Genomic DNA, 19565 nt, shown 5'->3' with positions numbered 1-19565 from the left:
GTTCCTAATAGGATGATTAAATGCATAGGGAAAATTCTCTTCCCTACCTCTGCTAACAATACTGCCCATTGGAGTCCTTTTGCAGGTTCATTTACAGTGCACAGTACTGATGAGCTAGGCAGATGTATGGAGGATAAAGATGATACACCGCTGTAGGGCTCGTCTGAGGAAAAATGAGGAAGTGATGTATGACTTAGGCTACAGTACGTAGTAAATCATTTGTATGAGTTTGTGTGAAAAAAAACTTTTGACACTTCCAGCAGTATGTTTTATATTTTATTCTTATGCAATTAAATGCAATTCTCACAAAAATGTCAATTCTACAAGTCTATTCTTGAAACTATATCATGTTTACAACATGAGTTGAACAAATATTTATTATAGAATGAGAAAGTGTGGATATAATATTTCATATTGGCATTCGGCTCTGGTACATTTTTCTCCCTGCTCAACCATCTTTAAACATTAAGAGCAGGGAGATAGCTATACAATAACCCCCCCGGTGGTGCTGGGGTGGCGGTAGGAGCAAACAGCGCATTACAACAACCAGGAATGCATATGCACAAGGAACACAGGAAGAATGCTGACTTAGGTGAGCTTAAATACCTCGCCCAATTGGTCAGCTGATTGCAACGCCAGTGTATGACATATGGGTCTTGCATAACACTGAATACACCCACATAGTAATGCAGCGTATTAACTTCTTGACTGAACTAACTCTGCAATCTACGTATCATTTATTTTCCAAGCTTGTAGCACCATCCAACGACTTATATGATCTGATCTAATACTCAGGGCCAAATACAGCACTTGCAGCTGTCTTCAAAGACAGTGCCCACTCCACACGGCCTCAAGTAGGTTCTGCCACCTGCACACATATAGTATGTTCTCCTGTCCTCAGGGTTAGCATAGATTCCATCTTCTTTGTCTTTGCAAAATCCTCTCCCTGGAACAGGGATGGTGGTAGGCCTAGAGGTCACAACAGGTTTGGTTGTGGGTTTGGAGGTGGTTGGCTTATGCGTGGTAACACCAGGTTTGGAGGTGGTTGGCTTATGCGTGGTAACACCAGGTTTGGAGGTTGTGGTTGGTGGAAGATCTGAGAGATTGACAGAAGCAGAAAGTGTTTTACTAAGATATCAAGTATGGGACTAGCCTATTAACAAGTATATTAAATCCCGCAAATATTAATATTCCTCATCCTGTGCAACATTTAAGTAGAAAGTGTTAACACTTTACAACCATATTCCATATTCTTTGTCACTTCTCATGGTGCAACATGTATGAGCACAGAAAGAAAGACGAGAAAGAATACTTACCAGCATTAATAAGGCTGCGCAGATGGCCCAGCAAAACGTGTTTCCCCTCACCACAGAAGTCTCCCCTAAAGTCATCTAGATCCAGGGCCCACACAAAGGCACCACCAAACTTGTTGTCTTTCATGTATTGAACCTGTAGATTGCAGAACAACAACATTACTGACTGAGCAAGGTGCAGTAGACTAAGATTAAGACTTATATTAGTATCCTCTGACCATCTCCATTTACATACACACAAATGGTACACTGACTTGATATCACACTGCTCTTACATAATAGTCTGAAGAAATACCACTTTGACTTAAGTAAGTAGCCTTGGGCCTTAGGGAAGGACCCTATCTCATCATGTTTCTGTAGTAGTACTGTACATTACCAGGCCATGATGTACAAGTACACACCATGGACATGCCGCTATAGTTGCAGGATTGCTGCTGACCTTTAGACTTACACCACTTTAATGTATTCTGAGGCAATTAGTGGTACAACACAATAGCCTAAAGTATAGACAAATTTAAAAGCAATAAAATCAACAAAATAGTAAGCAAAGAGCAGCAAACATATATGATCACAGACCAGCCAAACATTTAAGGTGCAGTACATGTCAACTGTCTACCAACAATTGTAAAGAAAAACAAATGAATAAATAGACCTAATAGCCTATAATAGTGCATATCATTACTGTCGGGAAGAAACCTCATATCTCCATATTTCATTGTAATGAATTAGTTATTAAGTGAAAGTGGTAAAGTGTGTGTGGGTTTTTATAAATATTGAACCAATGGGGAAAGTATTAACAAGAGCTTGTACATAACTGCATTGGATCAATTGGATTTTTTTCCATTTCCTGAAAATAAACAGTTTTGGACATACGAGGTTTCCACCTGACAGTGACAATATCCTCCATGTGTCTGTGTTTCATATCCCCAAGTAGTCCATGTATAGTTGTATGTCATCCCCAAATTTCCCCATGTCTGGCTACTGTATCTTGTTTAATTGTTATTGCCATGGGAATACATTTGTTTTCTACTTACCTTGTTTGCAAAGCTCTCCTTGTTATCAAAGCCAACCCACTCGTTGTTCTTGAATGCATAGGGAACTTGCTGGTCTTCAATCCACTTCACGGTGGCGCCATCCAGGAAGGTGCAGATCTGTAAGAAACAAAATATAACAATAATATAAATACTCTACTCTAATAGTAATACTAATTAGAATTATGTTTTTATAATTGTGTTTATGTATACATTCACCTCATAGTAGGCCCAGAAGCCAGCTTCCCGTGTGTATGGTCCAGCTGATGCAGGGCCTTGAGCCGGGGCTCCAACGCCGGTGTTTGATGATGTCAGACGGAAGGTGCGGCCGTAAGTGGCGAAACCCAACATCAGCTTCTCTGCTGGGGTTCCCTGGTCTCTCCAGTACCTCATGGCATAATCCTGAGGTTGAAGTGGAAGGCTTAGCAATATACAGCACAGTATACGCATATAGGCCCGAACGGTTGTCTGAACAGTGAATGTTCACTAGTATTTACCTCAAAGGTTACAGGATACAGTTCACGGATCACTCAAATGAGAATGATATGATCTATTATTGTTATGTTTTGCCATCCTTACAGTGTTGAAGTAGATGAAGTCACCCTTGTCCTCAGAGCCACGGTACAGTGGGCTGTTGTGTCCAGTGACTTGCTCCCAAGTTCCATGGAAGTCATAGGTCATTACATTAATAAAGTCCAGATATCTGGAGAAACATAATAAACAGGTATAAAAGGTAGGCTATAGATGCTGACAAACCCTTTCATTTTCTTGCAAAAAAAAGTAATTTTTTTGTTCAAATTACACAACAACCTACTTTGCAATCTCAGCGACCTCATATCCAGCATCAATGGTTCCCTTTCCTGCAGACACAGCAGCAGTCACCATGAGCTGGCTGTTTCCAGTCGCTGCAGCCTCAGCCTCATAAGCAGCAACCAGCTCCTGTAAAATTAAACCACAACTGGTAAGGCAGTGCCAGTTGGTCAGATCTAAAAGAGTGAATTAGTACTGTCATCCTCTGTGAAGAATTTGACAATAAGAGTCAGGGCCATGCCTTGCAGAGCAGAGTGAACCTCCGCTTGTCTTCAGGTGGACTTCCACGAGCTCCAGGATACTCCCAGTCCAGATCCAGACCATCAAAGCCATGAGTCCTCAGGAATCTGATGGTCGACTGGATGAACTTCTGACGGTTGGCAGCATTGGACACCATGATGGAGAATCTATAAACAAAATGTGAATATTTTTTATTTCTTCAGCTGAAGAATGATTGGGGATGCATAAGCATAACATGAATTTGTCTTTGATGCCTTATTAAGCTGTTATTTTAACCACTTAAACATAGATTTTTTACTGTCATACGGCAGTGTCTCGTGGCAAAGATAGCAAATCTACAAGCTAAAGGTATACAAATGAATATACATGAAGCATATAGTCCTATAGCTAACTCTTGCCTAGATTGCCAAAATACGGTCACCACCACTCACCAGTATTAATGTGGTTAATATAAATACTTCATCATCCTATTTCTGCCTTAAATTTAACTACAAAGTCCTACTGCTGTTCAAAATGTTTATTTTTATGTTTATGTCGGTAACGTAATTCTGGAACAAGAATGAAAGGGATGCTCACTGGGTTGAACCAAAGTTCCATCCACCCACGGCCAGCAGGGTCTTCAGCTCAGGATTCCTGTGAAGTAACACACAGTAATATTAATTAATATTAATTAGTAATATTAATTACATCAGCAATAGCAACGTATATTTTTTGTTTTTATGTTCATCAAATGTCTGAATAGGCTAACTCTTAATTTCATTTAAATAACATACAGAAATAGTTTTGTCAGGTAGAACATATTCAAACACAGGAACAGTGAAATCCGGATTTTACTGTGTGTCTATACTCTACACTGTATTAAATTACACATGCTTACTTTGTCTTCAAGGCATTGAAGCTCTTGTAGTTAACCTCATCGTTCCATTCATAGGTGATCAGTTCATTGTTAGGGTTGATGATGGAGAATGCATAAATCAAATGGGTGCAAAGGAAGGGGTCCACATTCTGGGGTGTGTATTTCCCATTTCCAGGTCTATACTGCGACCAGTTAGTATAGTAGCACACCATTTGAGAGGCAGTTGCTGGTATTGGGAGAAAAATGTAATATATTTATTTATTATGCTGTTTTGTTTACTCACTTATTAAACATTTAGTTTCATAACAGTCATTAACAGTAAATGTTAACGTACAAGTGAGAGTGAAGTGTTATGCAACTAGCAGAATCAGATGAGGTTTTATGTCATATTAGATTACATAGACTTACCCAGCTGGCACATGGCCAAGCACAAGCCTAAGGAGGGGAGGAAAAAAAAGGAAAAACAGAAAACAGTACCTGTGAATGTTAGATCCGGACAAAACAGTATACTGTATTCCCTGAGAATACAGTATGTATGAAGACGTGTGACATATGGGTAGTGAAATGTACCTGCTAGGACAGTAAACGTGGTCATCTTGTCTCTAAGACACTAGGAGAGGAGGCATAAGATTTACAATTTATTCATTTAGCAGACACTCTTATCTGGAGTGATTTACAATAAGCAACGGAAAACACATTCCGAGAGACATTGTAGTGCCTCAGTAAATAAACCAAGAACATCAGTCTAAACAATAGTCAAACATAATAAGCTGTACATTTAAACTATAGGATATCAGGTAAACAAAACCTAGCATCTGTCTTAAGTAACATGGTATCTAAATTACATTTTGCATATAAATCTGCATGGCCAGAGTCTAGGTAGATAGTCTCTAGGTCAAGTGCTATATGGACTAAGGTGGAGACCCTAACCCTTGGGGGTGAATCTGAAGTTCTAACTGCAGTGGGGAGTTTGATCCATTGAAGATGTTTAAATGGATTAACACATTAATCAGTAACTAATTTATAGTGGCAATAACGTGAAATATGCATATGTTGTGTTCTAACACTTATGCATTTTACAATACTGGGTTAACATTATCTTACATTTGGCTCACAATAATGATGACCTTACATGCCCACAGTAGCTATTGTACAGTATATGCCGCATAAAATCTACATGCAAAATGTCATGTTCCAGACAGTATCATTAAGAACAGCTACTCAACTCTCTCTGCCAATAACTAATAGAGCAGGACAATAAATGCACCTTATTCTGGGAAGGTCAAAGAAGAAAATAACCATCCATACCTGTACTGTAATTGATGGCACGTCTGCAAATACCAGTGACTTCCAGTTGTTTTTATATGCAATGTCTCAAGACTTTACAACAACCAGAAACGGAAGTTGCCACATTTCCATGTCAAAGGAAAATGGGTGGTGGGGATTGGTCATGACTCATGAGACACACAGTAACAGAAAGGGATAAGATAGTGTGAAATCTGACCTAAAACTATATGGCTAATGATAAGGTATTGTATATGGCATAGGATAATCTTGCACATAGCATAATAGTACCATGTATATTAGTGCGCACAATGGTGGTCAAGTGACAAGACAAAATGTTGACAAAATTACAATATTGGTGGCTTTACAGTACACACACACACACACACACACACACACACACACACACACACACACACACACACACACACACACACACACACACACACACACACACACACACACACACACACACACCTCATGTGTGTGTCATCTTTATCCCAACTTCAATTAGTTCAAAACACAGCAGCTAGAATCCTCACAAATACCAACCGCAGGGCACACATAACTCCTGTATTAGCCACATTGCACTGGCTTCCAATTAAGGCCAGAATAGATTTTTTAATTTATTTTAACTACGTATAAAGCCTTACACGTGTTGGCCCCTTTATATTGACTTACTGCCCCGTAAGACCAATGTGAGACCTCTTAGGTCCTCAGACCAAACTCAAAACACCGGGCCTTTGCAGTGGTTGCTCCTACACTTGGGAATGCCCTGCCTCTGGCGCAAAAAAAATGCGTGAAGCAATGTTTGGTGGCATTTGAGGGCAAGGACAGGTCTGTGTTATTTCCTCTTCGGTAGATTATGCTTTTTCTGTTGCTGCCCTCTCCCTGTGGAATGCACTAGGCCTAACTATATATTGGCAAATGGGTGGACAGCCCAAATATGGAGTGTGAATCTGTGATATATTTCTCTCTCTCTCTCTCTCTCTCTCTGTGTTACTTAATGCTGTACCCCCTCCAACTCATATTTTCCCCATTTTCAACAGTATTTATTGTATTTTGACACCGTAAGAGCTAGAATGGGGTTGGTAGGTTTAAGTATGTAGGACTAGTAGCATGCCAAAGTTTGTGCTATTGCCATAGAGAATGCATTGGGCGTTTAAGTTAAATAACTCAGAAACTACAAAACATTTCAAAGTAAAAAGTTTCAGCATGTGTCTCCATGGTAAGCTGAAAAATAAAGTGTGAATGGAGTTTCTAGGTGAAAGTGATTTTTTGACATGCCAAAATCTGCCATTGAGCCCCATTATAAAAGTCTCAAATTTGAAAGCACTATATTTCTAAAACTATGACACCTTTCAAATATTCCTTTTCAGGCAAACATGTCCACCGTAAGATGAACCTAAGTAGGCTAGAATGGGGGTGGTAGGTTTAAGTATGTAGGACTAGTAGCAGACAGGTGGTGTCACCCAAGTTCTCTCTCCCGCTGTCATAGCCAGAGTCACCTTGAGTTCCACCTCCCGGAGACGATGGATGCTCCCAAGCCCCCAGAGTGGTGACTGGGCCCCCCCCAGTCACTCTCGGTAGGCCAGCACGGCTCCGGGGACCCGACCCCCCAGAACCAGATCTGTACTGGCCCGCTTTCCACAGAACGCCACATAGGCTAGAACCAACAGCTCTGCCACCACTCTTAACTCTGCCTCTTAGCAGCCCCACTACAGAGATTCCAATTAAGAGATTTGGTAGTCTAACAGCTTTTAGTTTTTCCAATTCACCTATACTAAACTAACCAAACTTAAAAGGTGCACAAAATACGAGCCACATACCTACCACAGCAACTCCAGCCGATCACAAACAGGACAGAGAAAAAGAAAAAACACCATGTTACTTTCTTTTAACAAATACAGGTTCACCAAACAAATATTACTAAAAAAGAGACACCATATAGGAGTATGGGCTCAGTTTTAGCAACAACCAAACAAGAAAGAGAGACCAAATTAACACAGTACAAGCTCAACTTTCCTTTGGAAACCTGACAAACAGCCACTTAACAATATTATGCACTTAACATGGGTACTTTTGAAAAGCCAAAAACCCAGGCGAGATCCCAACTAATGGGTTAACTTTTGGAAAAAGAAATCCCAATTAATGGGTTCACTCTTACCAACCAAAAGACCAGACATGCCACCAATTATTAACTTTGGGTTCCCTCTTGAAAAAAATCAAGATCCCGGACGAGCAACCAATTATGTTCGGTTCAAGTCTAGGGGTTTTACTGCCCGTAACATGTATGAAAGAACAACACGGCTCATAAAATAATATTTGGTTTAATACTCAAATGACAATAAATAACAAACTGGCTTAAGTGCATCACAAAATGGTGGACAGGATGGCTCTGTGAGCCCAGAATTATATGACTTACATGACAGATGACCAAACAACACAACCTAACACACAGACAAATGGAAATACAACTAAACCTGACATGAAACACATAAGCAGTCGGCTGGAGGGAACAGCAGTGTTCCCACCCCGAAGTCCAGACAGAGAGTGAGCTTTATAGTCCAGGAAGCAAGGCCTGAGCTGCCACAGGACCAATCCGAGGGCTGATCAGGCTCCAAGCCAGGCCCTCCTCAGGACGGCAACACATTAGGGACAATAATGCTCAGCACCTGCAGGGGACAGAAGCAACAACCAGTACCAGGCAACATAATAGGCGCTCCTCCTATAACCTAGTACCTGCTAAACAAGCCTCCTAATAAAAATATATATGATAGCATCATGCTCTATATATATTGATCATCATTAATCAAACTTAATCAAAACAGCCAACAGCTGTCACATATTCCTTTTCAGGCAAACATGTCCACTGTACGATGAACCTAAGTAGGCTAGAATGGGGTTGCTAGGTGTAAGTATGTAGGCTTCTCTGTTCTCATCCTCCGCAACACCCATTCTCATACACCGCTATACTTTTAAGTATGTTGCGGTAGAGAGAACGTCATCATTTTTGACCATGGGCTATAGCCCATATGGTACGGCATACTATAGCACGCCGTTTTTCATCATTTTTCACGATTTGACAAAAATGACAAAATAAAAAAAACGATGGGTTATAGCCCATGTTTTTTGAAATTTTGAAAAAAAAAAAGTTATCCTCGTTTCTCATCATTTTGGACCATGGGCTATAGCCCATATGGTACGGCATACTATAGCACGCCGTTTTTCATCATTTTTGACGATTTGACAAAAATGACAAAATGAAAAAAACGATGGGTTATAGCCCATGTTTTTTGAAATTTTGAAAAAAAGAAGTTATCCTCGTTTCTCATCATTTTGGACCATGGGCTATAGCCCATATCGTACGGCATACTATAGCACATACGGCATACTATAGCACGCCGTTTTTCATCATTTTTGAGGATTTGAAAAAATAAAAATAAAAATTAAAAAACGATGGGTTATAGCCCATGTTTTTTGAAATTTTGGAAAACAATCCAGGCCCATGAATTAGAGGATAAAGCTCACATGTTACCCAAATAGTTGAATACACAAAAGCTAAGGCACTGGTACTGGTACTTCTGGTTTACCGGAACGGGGTTCAACTCCCTGCAGTGCCCTGCTCAATGTGTTGTATTTACCGAAAAAATTGCGGTGTTGCGGAGGATGAGAAACATTAGCAAATTGCGGAGTGTTAAAAAAAGAAAAAAATGTTGGAGTATTGCGGAGGAATTGCGGAGTATTGCGTAGGAATTGCAGAGTATTGCGGAAAAATTGCGGAAATTGCGGAAATTGCAAATTGCGGAAATTGCAAATTGCGGAAATTGCGGAAATTGAAAATTGCGGAAATTGCGGAAATTAAAAATTGCGGGAGTTGCAAATTGCGGAAATTGCGCACGTCGTTTTTCATCATTTTTGAGAATTTGAAAAAAATGAAACAAACGATGGGTTATAGACAATTATACAAAATAGCGTAGTCTACATATTTAGAATACTGCTGCATCTCTGCACTAAAATATAGTAGGACATTTACAGCTTAGTGAATGAGGCCCTTAGTATTTGTGTTTATCGCTTTTATTGTTGTAACATATATACTTTAGTTGTTTCTTTTCTTTGGTACATTTTCTATATTCTGTCTTGTATGTAAGTCTATTAATGTTTTCTTTGTGATAGATGTGTATATTCCACATTGATACTGACATATTGACAGTGCCGAATCAACCCCTCTGAGGGCCCTGGGCCCCTGGCGCTACACCAAATCAAAAGGCCCCATGCACGGGCGTGAAGACTTGCGTGCGCGTAACACAATCAAGACCGACTCTTTTTACATTTGCGCGTCCAGTGAATGAACATGTGTGCGTTCAGCTGCTCCCATAGAGTTATAAGGCTACTCCCATAGAGTTATAAGGCTGCTCCCATAGAGTTATAAGGCTGCTCCCATAGAGTTATAAGGCTACTCCCATAGAGTTATAAGGCTTCTCCCATAGTTATAAGGCTTCTCCCATAGAGTTATGAGGCTGCTCCCATAGAGTTATAAGGCTGCTCCCATAGAGTTATAAGGCTGCTCCCATAGAGTTATAAGGCTGCTCCCATAGAGTTATACGGCTGCTCCCCGATCTGGTATTTTTGAGTCTCCTCCCACCGAGTGGTTATTATGTGACCACGATACTGACATGATACTGACATAATACTGACCATGATATTGACCATGACACTGATTATTACTGTTATTACATTATGAAGTTCTTAATGAAACACATTATAACACAACATCCGTTATTACGTTATGTATTATGTTGAGATATGAGATTTTATTACATTTAGGTTATTAGAGCTGAGCTGTGAAAAGACACATTACACATTGTTATTTTATTGATGAACATACATTGTAGCAGTTGGAGATTGGATTGAAGATTGGAGATTGTGACTAACATAAAAGGGTATGTCATTGTTGCAGTCGTGTGAGTTCTATGCTATAGGCCTGGCACACCCACCACTGTGAGTGTGATGTTTGTGACCTGGCCCAGGGGGTTTCAAGCCCAGTTGCAGCACTTGCAGGAATCATAGAAGATAAGGCCGGGCTGGCATCTTTGCAGGTACGTATTCCCTTGAAAACAGTGGAAGTAGGTGGTCTTGTCAGCGACGTTCTCATACAGGCCGTCGGGTCGGCCTTTACAGAAAGAGGCCACAGGATCCAAGGTAGTGGTCGGGGCTGGTGTGGTGGTGGGCTTAGGGGGGAAGCCTATGGAAAAAATGCATCAAAATGAAATAAACACTGATCGTTAAAAGTATTTGGTCACTGTAGTTTCATGTAATTAAGGGCCTGGCATCCCTGTGATGGTTAACATGGTACAGTATCATGGTAACATGACAGGGTCATTCAGTACTTTGAGAGGGGCATTATGTGACAGGGCCTGACATCGATATACAATTCTACTTATAAATGAGTAACTTGCCTCTTTCTTTCCCCTGAAAGTAGGCTAAAAAGGACATATTAACAATAAGAAATAAAGTTTACATTTTAATTCAGTGTGAGGGGTGGTAAGGGACCTGGATGGGTAGGGGGCATTGGCAGTTGGCACCAAAAAAGATTGAGAAACCCAGGTTTAGAGCAGTGTGCAGAGTGTGTATGTACACAGTAGGTACAGTATTTACCCATTGAGTTCCTAAGGTGGTTGACCATAGGATAGGGCCCCTCTGAGCAAAATGTCCCATCGAAGTCATCCATGTCCAGTGTCCACACATGTGCACCACCCAGGTTGTTTTCATTCATCCACTGGACCTGCAAGATGTTGAAATAAGAGATCAAATACAGCAACAAATATAATGATTGTAAGAATTACAGTAAAGACCCTTACGGGTCGATTTCTACACTCTCAGGTTTATACTAACATTGAGTATATTTCTTTCTGTGCAGAAAATCTGTCCTTTGTTTGTCCTTTGTAACAAACACATACAGAGGTTTATGAGAGATGAATGAACAATTTTATTTGGTTACAATTAAGGAGAGGGGATGTACCTTAGCAGCTACGCTGCGTCTGTCATCATAGCCCACCCAGGCACTTCCATATGTGGCATAAGGCACGGACTGATCAGGAATCCATTCAGCAGCAGCACTGCCAACAAAGCCACAGATCTAGAATCACAGAGACGCATCATCATCATCATCATCATCACACAGTTATCAGACTGAAAAGACGAGTTTATTTGTATAGCCTGAATCATGCCGGTTACAGTCTCAAAGGGCTTTATGGGCATACATTTAACAAAATAAACAACATCCCAAGGCTTTAGACTTTCAATAAGGCAAAGAAAATCTCCCATGAAAAATAAAACTTTGATGAGTAAAGAATTGGACGAAAGCCTGAGCATGATCACAAGAGATGGGGCTGTCTTTACATTTCATCACTAATCACTGCAAGCCATTTTCTTCACCCAGTGTCAATTACCTAATCCTGGGCACTACACTTCCTCTGCCAACCTGGGGGGCAGCGGACTGACCTCATGCTTCCTTCTATGCATGAGGAGTCCAAGCTGCTTCTTTTCACCTGACAGGGGAGAGTTTCCCCGGTCGGACGTAGCGCGTGGAAGGAACACGTTATTCCGACCAGTTCCTTTCCCCTCCATCAGGCGCCCCGGCTGGCCAGTGGGAGGTAGTTTGGAGACCAGGATTACTGCATGTTTTTTTGTGAGGGTACCTACCTAGGGGACACAGGGAGAACATGCAAACTCCACACAGAAGGGCCCTTTTGCCAACCCCGCCTCGGGTATGGGCACTGATGACGCGGAGGAGAGAGCACGCCCACAGCGCCCCAGCGGGAATCGAACTCAGGACCTTTTAGCTGTGAGGCGACAGCGCTATACCGACTGTGCCACCGTGCCCCCCATTTCATCACTATATCAATATATCAGCAAATATCAGGGATGCATTTTGTTTTATTTAAAGTTAGCTCTAGGAAGCACCTCATAGTAGGCCCAGAAGCCAGCTGTGCGGGTGTAGGGTCCAGCATCAGCGGGTCCATTGGCTGGGGCTCCCAAGCTGTTGGATGAGCTGCTGAGGCGAAAGGTACGTCCGTATGTAGGAAAGCCAAACAGCAGTTTCTCAGCAGGAGCACCATTAGCCAGCCAGTAGGAGATGGAGGAATTCTAAAAAAGAAAAAGATGTTGAGGATGTTTGTTTGTCATGCATGTGTTTGGTAGAGAGACCAATCTCTCTTTTCTTTCTGAGGTCTTTTCCTCAGACTATGCTGGCATTGTTGGCATGACATAAAAAATCTTACATCCTTTTGCGAAAGACTCATAAAGTGAATGTGGGGCAGTGGACACCTGACACTTACTTTAAGTAACTTTTTTACTTTTCAAATTGACTGGTGATACAAAAACAATTGGCCCAATGCTTTCATACAGAGAATTACAGAGAAACATGATGATGGAGAAGTAGACAGAGAGAGAGAAAGAGAGAGGGAGGGAGAGAGAGAGAGAGAGAGAGAGAGAGAGAGAGAGAGAGAGAGAGAGAGAGAGAGAGAGAAGAGGGAGAGAGAAAGGGAAAGGGAGAGGGAGAGGGAGTGGGAGAGAGAGAAAGAGAGAGAGACAGAGAGAGAGACGGAGGAAGACAGTGCAGGGAGAAATCTTACGGCATGTATTGCTATAGTGTGTCCCTGTGGTCAAGCATGCATTGTGTGTGTGTGTGTGTGTGTGTGTGTGTGTGTGTGTGTGTGTGTGTGTGCGCGCGCACGTGTGTGTGTGTGTGTGTGTGTGTGTGTATACTTACTATGTTGTGGTAAATATGTGCGTGCGTGCGTGTGCACTTACTACGTTGTGGTACATAGATGAGCCAGAGTCAACTGTGCCTTGGAACAGTGGGCTGTTGTGTCCAGTAGCTGGCTCCCAGTGGCCGTGGAAATCATAGGTCATCACATTGATGAAGTCCAAGTGACTGTTTTTACCAAAAGTAAAATAAATAAAACAACACATAATAAAACCTTAACAACAATAAATCTATTTACCCCACCCTTGCCCTTTTCAGAGCCTCCCTCAAACCCACCTTTTCAGACTCGCTTTTCCTGGCTATAATTCAAATCTGAGTCTTAGCTCAATCTTTTGCCTTTTAACTTTCTCTCCTAATGCATTTGTTATTTTGTTTTATTAAGAAACTTATTTTGGGTACTACTGTACTACTGGTTAACTCTATCTGTACTGTACTGTACTGTACTGTACTGTACTGTACTGTACTGTACTGTACTGTACTGTACTGTACTGTACTGTACTGTACTGTACTGTACTGTACTGCACTTCACTGTGAGACAAGAAACAGGACAAGTGAAATCCTGCTAATTTGAACTCACGGTGCGATCTCTTCAACCTCATAGGCTCTGTCTACTGTGGGGCGGAAAGCGCCCACGTTAGCGGTCAGCAGTAGCTGGGTCTTCCTTGTGTCTTTTGCCTCGTCCACAAAGGCCTGGTCCAACTCCTGTTGAGAATACACAAACACAGCTCAGCGTTTCTGGCCAAAAAGCATTGATGTCTTTGACTCATTGGTGAGTTTCCATGACACTGCCTAATAATGTTCTCCTTTGTCACTCAAGTCACTCGTTGATTCATTCCCTCAGTTTGGTTTTAATAGCCTATGAATACCCTAAATTAATTCACCAAATAATTAGTTTGGCATGAACAAAATCCTGCTCACCTTGATCAACGCAGTGAACCTCTGCTTGTCTTCAGGTGGACTGCCGTTGTGCCCTGGGTACTCCCATGCCAGGTTCAGACCGTCAAACTTATGGGCACGGAGGTAGCTGATGGCAGACCTGATGAACATTGCACGGCTCTCAGGTAGGCCGACCATGCTGATGAATCTGGTGGGACGTAGAAAACAAACTATTGAATTTTGAGGCATGGCCATTAAACTTAGCCACAGAGGATCTGTCCATCATTCTGGGCTACAGGCAGGGCTACTCTGCTACATAACTGTTGTAATCAGACTTACGGGCTGACTCCATTGACTGCGCCTCCGACAGACAGCAAAGTCTGCAGTATAGGATTACTAAGGGTAGAGAGGGAGAGACAAATCTTGGTCATTTTAATTCAGAGTCAAATAGAGTGTAAAGGTGGTTGCACACCTAAAAATCAGAAAAACGCGCTCTGTGTACAGTATAATTATAAAACTCAGATGTGTGTTCCTTCGCCGCAGATTTGTAATGATTTTTTACCATAGGGTTATGTAGAAAATAAGGTGTATAATTAATGAACCATTCAATGTTTTGTTAAATTACACCTTTTAATATCCCAAACGTGAATTCTGAAGCTTTTTAAAACTAATATTAATTTTCTGTATGGTTATAAAATATTGTTAAAGTGTGTTGATTTGTGAAGATCATCTTGTTGAACAGAATGTGTTAATATCATAAGCCTTCGTTTGCTACAGATGTTTTATTTATATTTATAAAAAAAGTTCCAAGCAGAATTTCCATTGGATATGTGCAGTGGGAACCCTTGGTGGAGATAACTTCTTGGTAGCCTACAAAAACACATCATCCCTGAACATTATGAACAGCATGCAAATAGAAATTGTAAAAAGCTCGTGAGCTTGTAGACTTTTGCTTGTTATTCTCGAAATAGGGCTTAAGTGGTTGTCACTGTTGTTGTTGAAGAACCATGTTGACTACATGAACTCACACATTCTTGAGGTGGTTAAGGCTGCGGAAATGCTCTTCATCATTCCATTCTATGTTGGTGATCTGATTAAAGCTGTTGATGGTGGCCTGGCTATAGATCACATGAGTGCACAGGAAGGGATCCACATTTCCAGCTGTGAATTTACCATTGCCAGGCCTGTACTGAGCCCAGTTGGTCAAGTGGCACACCAGCTTAGAGGAGGATACTGAGGCGGGAAAGAATCTCAAGTTTTCATTATTCATGTGACTATTTTAAATGTTTCAACGGGTACTCCAATTTATTCTTGAGGTACTTACAAATAATAATGCTGAACTAATACTAATACTGTATTATTCACTATTCATAGTGTTCATACATACTATAGTAACAGCTCTATTATTATTTTCATCATCACAATACAGACAGTTCTGTCACTTGTTCTTGTAGCAAACCAAGGTACTGGTCGTAAGAGTATCCAGTGTCAAACTGGGGTTCCCTGGCCATAGTTGGAACATTGATCGTTGATCAGTTACATTTACATGATGCTGTGCATTATCTCAATCTCAATTGTGCTCGTTAATCTTAAGAGTTTAACATGAGATAGCAAACAGTAAAATGCTTACCAAAGTGCAGAGTAAGCAGAACCCCAAGTGCTATAAAAAGGGCATAAATGTGAGCATGAATAGAGAAGATTTGCAAGATTATGCATAAACACAACTATTAACAAATAACTGGATACTAGTAAGTATGAACAGTGTTTATACCTGTGAGGAGAGAAAGTTTCACCATTGTCTTTCCGGAATCCAGCCACTTGTAACAGGAACAGTGATGACTAAATCACTACAAGAAATACCAAACATTAATTATGACAAGGCCACAGCAATATACAGGCACTTAACAAGTTTAGATTAACATGGAATTTACAAATTTCACAGACCACAACACATTGAGATGATACATTACCTTTCTTCAAGAAGAACAGAGAGAGAGAGAGTTCAGAGACTGTTGCTGTCCTTTGTGATTTATACTTTCCTTATTAGCGACCAATAACTGGTGGCAAAGTGCAATTGATAAGTAATCAGGGTAGTGGGACTGCTCAATCTAACTGATTAGCTCATACTATAACTGGCTTTCCATGGAAAAGGCGCTGATTCTTTCACAATAACATAATATAATACAAGCAGGCCAACACTTAATTTGATCTTGGCAGTGATTCTAGGAGAACACACACACACACACACACACACACACACACACACACACACACACACACACATGTACTTATTGCGCAAAACAACACAACTCTGACAATAATAAATGCGTTTACTGTATGCGTCTATTTTAAATACAATCCCATGGTGTTTATTGAATAATATTTACAGTACAAGTGATCCCCCCCCCCCCCTCACATTTCCATTCAATCACACATTTGGAAAGGCGCAACGGCATTATCCAGTGCATTTCAGCCCCTGCCAGATGAAGGACCGCCTCCTTTTTTCCACCAGGAAGTGTGTGATGAACCAATAATCAGTCACTTTCAAGTTCACCCTGGAAAGTAACTGGTCACCTTAAGCCTGATTTATATTTTTGTTGTACGACGGTGTCGCTGGTTTACAAGCTTGTAGATGATGCAGATGATTGTAGATTTCTATCATGTGACACTGGCGTACGATGGAGCAGTCATTAGGCTTTAGACAGGGTCTGAAACGGCGATGATTTTTATGGCTGAATAAGAACGCTTCAGTGATAAAATAAATAAATAAACACACTTAATACATAATAAGCATAACAAAAAAAGACAGACATTGTTCAATGGCTTTCTGACTTGTTCAGAGACTAAACAATTAATTGTACATTGTGTGTCTCTCCCTATACAGTGCTTGGTGACACGGTATTTGGCTGTCATCAGTACATTTCACTAGTGAAAGAATGTGTGTACAACAATAATGACCGTATTCCCTACAACTATTAGGTGAGATCCATGATGCATCTGCTGCTTTTACCATACTACCCTGTGTTTGTTCATATTGTACTTTATCCTGTGTTGGTTTGGATATACCTGAAAATAAAGGAGATCTGCCCCATTTCATTAACATGAAAACTGTAGTTTTGGCATATGGGTGCAACATACTGTAGAAATGAAACCATTTTCTCATGTAATAAAATGAAATTGCCACTTGCAAAGTAATCTGTGTACCACTACTATACAAACACATTTATCATAAGAAAGAAAGAAAAATAAATATATTGGCTCTTCTTTCTCTTACTGTGTGTTGTTGTAAAAGGTAAGTGGTATGCAGGCAGAACCTTTTCTCTGTAAATAGCAAATAGTTGAACTTCACGGAGCTTGTATCTGGTACAGTAGCAATAGCATACACTGTAAAATCACACCCGTGTGAACTGAGTGGTGCAACTCCCCCCCACCACCTCTCTCTCTCATTAGCAGGCAACAGTGCAGCACTATCCCTCGCTCTGTTTCTGGCACAACAGCGCCCCTACTGGTACTCATAGTCATATACTGGTGCTCATTAACGTCACAGACACACATAGGTGAACAACGCATAGGTGAACACGGACATTGCTGTTCGTTGGAGTGGTTGCACCACTCAAAAACAAACAAAAGAAAAACCCAGCTAAATCTAGCTGATGCTAATATTAAATGCTTGCTATTGAATCATTAAATATCATGGTGAAAAAGAATACCATATTCCAGAGAACAAAACCTTGTATTCCAGCAAAGTAATAACACGGAAAGTAAAAGAAGATAAGCTTCCACAAAACCTATTTTACATATTATATACTTTGTAGTATACACTTAGTGTCCAGTCTGTTTTGCTTGTTACAAAGTCCAAATTGAGAACGACAAATGTATGAATAATGGTCTGATTAACTCAAGCACAGCAAAACAAAACAATTGTGCATTATAGCTTCAAGAGTAAAGCTGATAAGAAACACAGAACAGTATGGAACAATATCCGGTTGTTAGATGTCATGTAAACAATGAACAAGGCATATTGCATAACCGCTGATATGTTGACAGGATAACGGTAGCTGTAACAACTGCGATAACACTGTACTCATTGAACACTGCGGGGCTCTTTGATCATCAATAGTTATTCTTCTCTGCTCAACAATCAACCTCTGCACTATGCCTGTACGATCAACCACCATGACAATGAGGCTGCAGCCTGCCACCAACCCAAACACACAAAGCAAGCTTATCTTTTTAGATTTTTTTTGCATTTCGTCTCTGTCGGGTGGAAATTAATTAATTAATAAAAAGCAAGGCTTTTGCACACCTACAATCGACAGGTGCGTAGGAGAAGGACAACCAAGTGCCCGAAGTCATGAAAAAGAAAAAACACCTGCACACTGCCTATCTTTGAAAGATAGCCTGATGAAGTTCGCATGGGCCAAAACGTTGCTGTTAAGTGTTAACCTATTAACGTTTTTTCACTTGCAGTTGAAGACAGTGTGCAGGTGTTTCTTCTTTTTCATGATTATTCATTTAAAAACATTTAAATAGCCCATCAGCTATTTTCACTACTTTTGTGCACACAAGAGTGTGTGCAACACAAGAGTGTGGCATGAAATGATGTAGTTAATTTACAAAAAAAACTAACATTAAAAGTTGAAACATGGAAATATGAGATTTCTGCTCGACAGCAGCGGTTTGTGTCTGAATTATGTAAACGACGCAGGCACAAAAACTGTAAACAAAGAATACTTTTTTTTTTCTCAATTTGTTCTTCCCTGTCAAGGTTCTTTCAAAGAAAACCTAAATGATAGAAAATGTAAACAATCATTCGGACCAGTTATGTTTCTCTGCAGTTTTGCTGTAAATACAGCTGAAGCAAAAAAACAAAAACACAATCTAAAATACAGACATAGAAGAGCCTAAAATGCAACAATAATAGGTTCCTCAGTGCTTGAATGGGCGACTCTAAAATGTCCATTGTATATACTGTAGCACTTATATGTACACTGACTGGATAGAGACACGACCAATTCTTGTAAATTACACCGTTAGTTATTGAAATACAGTATGAAAAAGCCAGAGGGCCACAGATACAAGATAAGCGTTAGCCACGAATGTGATGGTCCCCATAAGGCATGGTCTCTACTGACACCAGTACATAAATACCAGTACATAAATACACAATCAGGTAGTCAACCCCCCCCCCTCTGTAATGCCCACAGACACATTTTTGTTTTTTAAAAAAGCCCCTCTTTGATTTTCTTATAAAAACAAACATTTAAATAATTGTTGTCATCCCACCCGCCCTGCATCCACCACCCTCTCAGTGCTGCAACATGTCTTGTTGCACTCCATACCTGGCAGTTGAAACCCTACCAAAAAAAAAACAAGACTTTGAC

The 19565-nt window shown here is 40.6% G+C and overlaps 2 protein-coding genes across 2 annotated transcripts; both read right to left on the bottom strand.

Annotated features, from left to right (window-relative positions):
* Nucleotides 1-791: 791 nt before the first annotated feature.
* Nucleotides 792-4845, bottom strand: LOC308324281 (chitinase-3-like protein 1; the record flags this gene model as incomplete). The annotated part of the gene is made up of 11 exons (XM_080776283.1): nucleotides 792-1096; nucleotides 1317-1449; nucleotides 2348-2464; nucleotides 2564-2746; nucleotides 2924-3047; nucleotides 3159-3283; nucleotides 3396-3561; nucleotides 3971-4027; nucleotides 4272-4476; nucleotides 4659-4685; nucleotides 4821-4845. 11 exons carry the CDS (start codon nucleotides 4843-4845, stop codon nucleotides 792-794), a joined length of 1467 nt encoding a protein of 488 aa, XP_080632409.1.
* Nucleotides 4846-10570: 5725 nt separating this feature from the next.
* Nucleotides 10571-15977, bottom strand: chia.1 (chitinase, acidic.1; the record flags this gene model as incomplete). The annotated part of the gene is made up of 11 exons (XM_080789072.1): nucleotides 10571-10779; nucleotides 11193-11319; nucleotides 11557-11673; nucleotides 12501-12683; nucleotides 13350-13473; nucleotides 13883-14007; nucleotides 14224-14389; nucleotides 14521-14577; nucleotides 15210-15414; nucleotides 15812-15841; nucleotides 15953-15977. The coding sequence occupies 11 exons, from the start codon at nucleotides 15975-15977 to the stop codon at nucleotides 10571-10573; spliced, it is 1368 nt and encodes a 455-aa protein (XP_080645198.1).
* Nucleotides 15978-19565: the final 3588 nt, after the last annotated feature.

Source organism: Protomyctophum bolini, assembly GCF_963924005.1.
Source record: "Protomyctophum bolini genome assembly, chromosome: 2".
Classification (NCBI taxonomy): Eukaryota; Metazoa; Chordata; class Actinopteri; order Myctophiformes; family Myctophidae; genus Protomyctophum; species Protomyctophum bolini.
The sequence above is the reverse complement of the archived record's forward strand: the minus strand, read 5'-3'. Positions and strand labels throughout refer to the sequence as shown.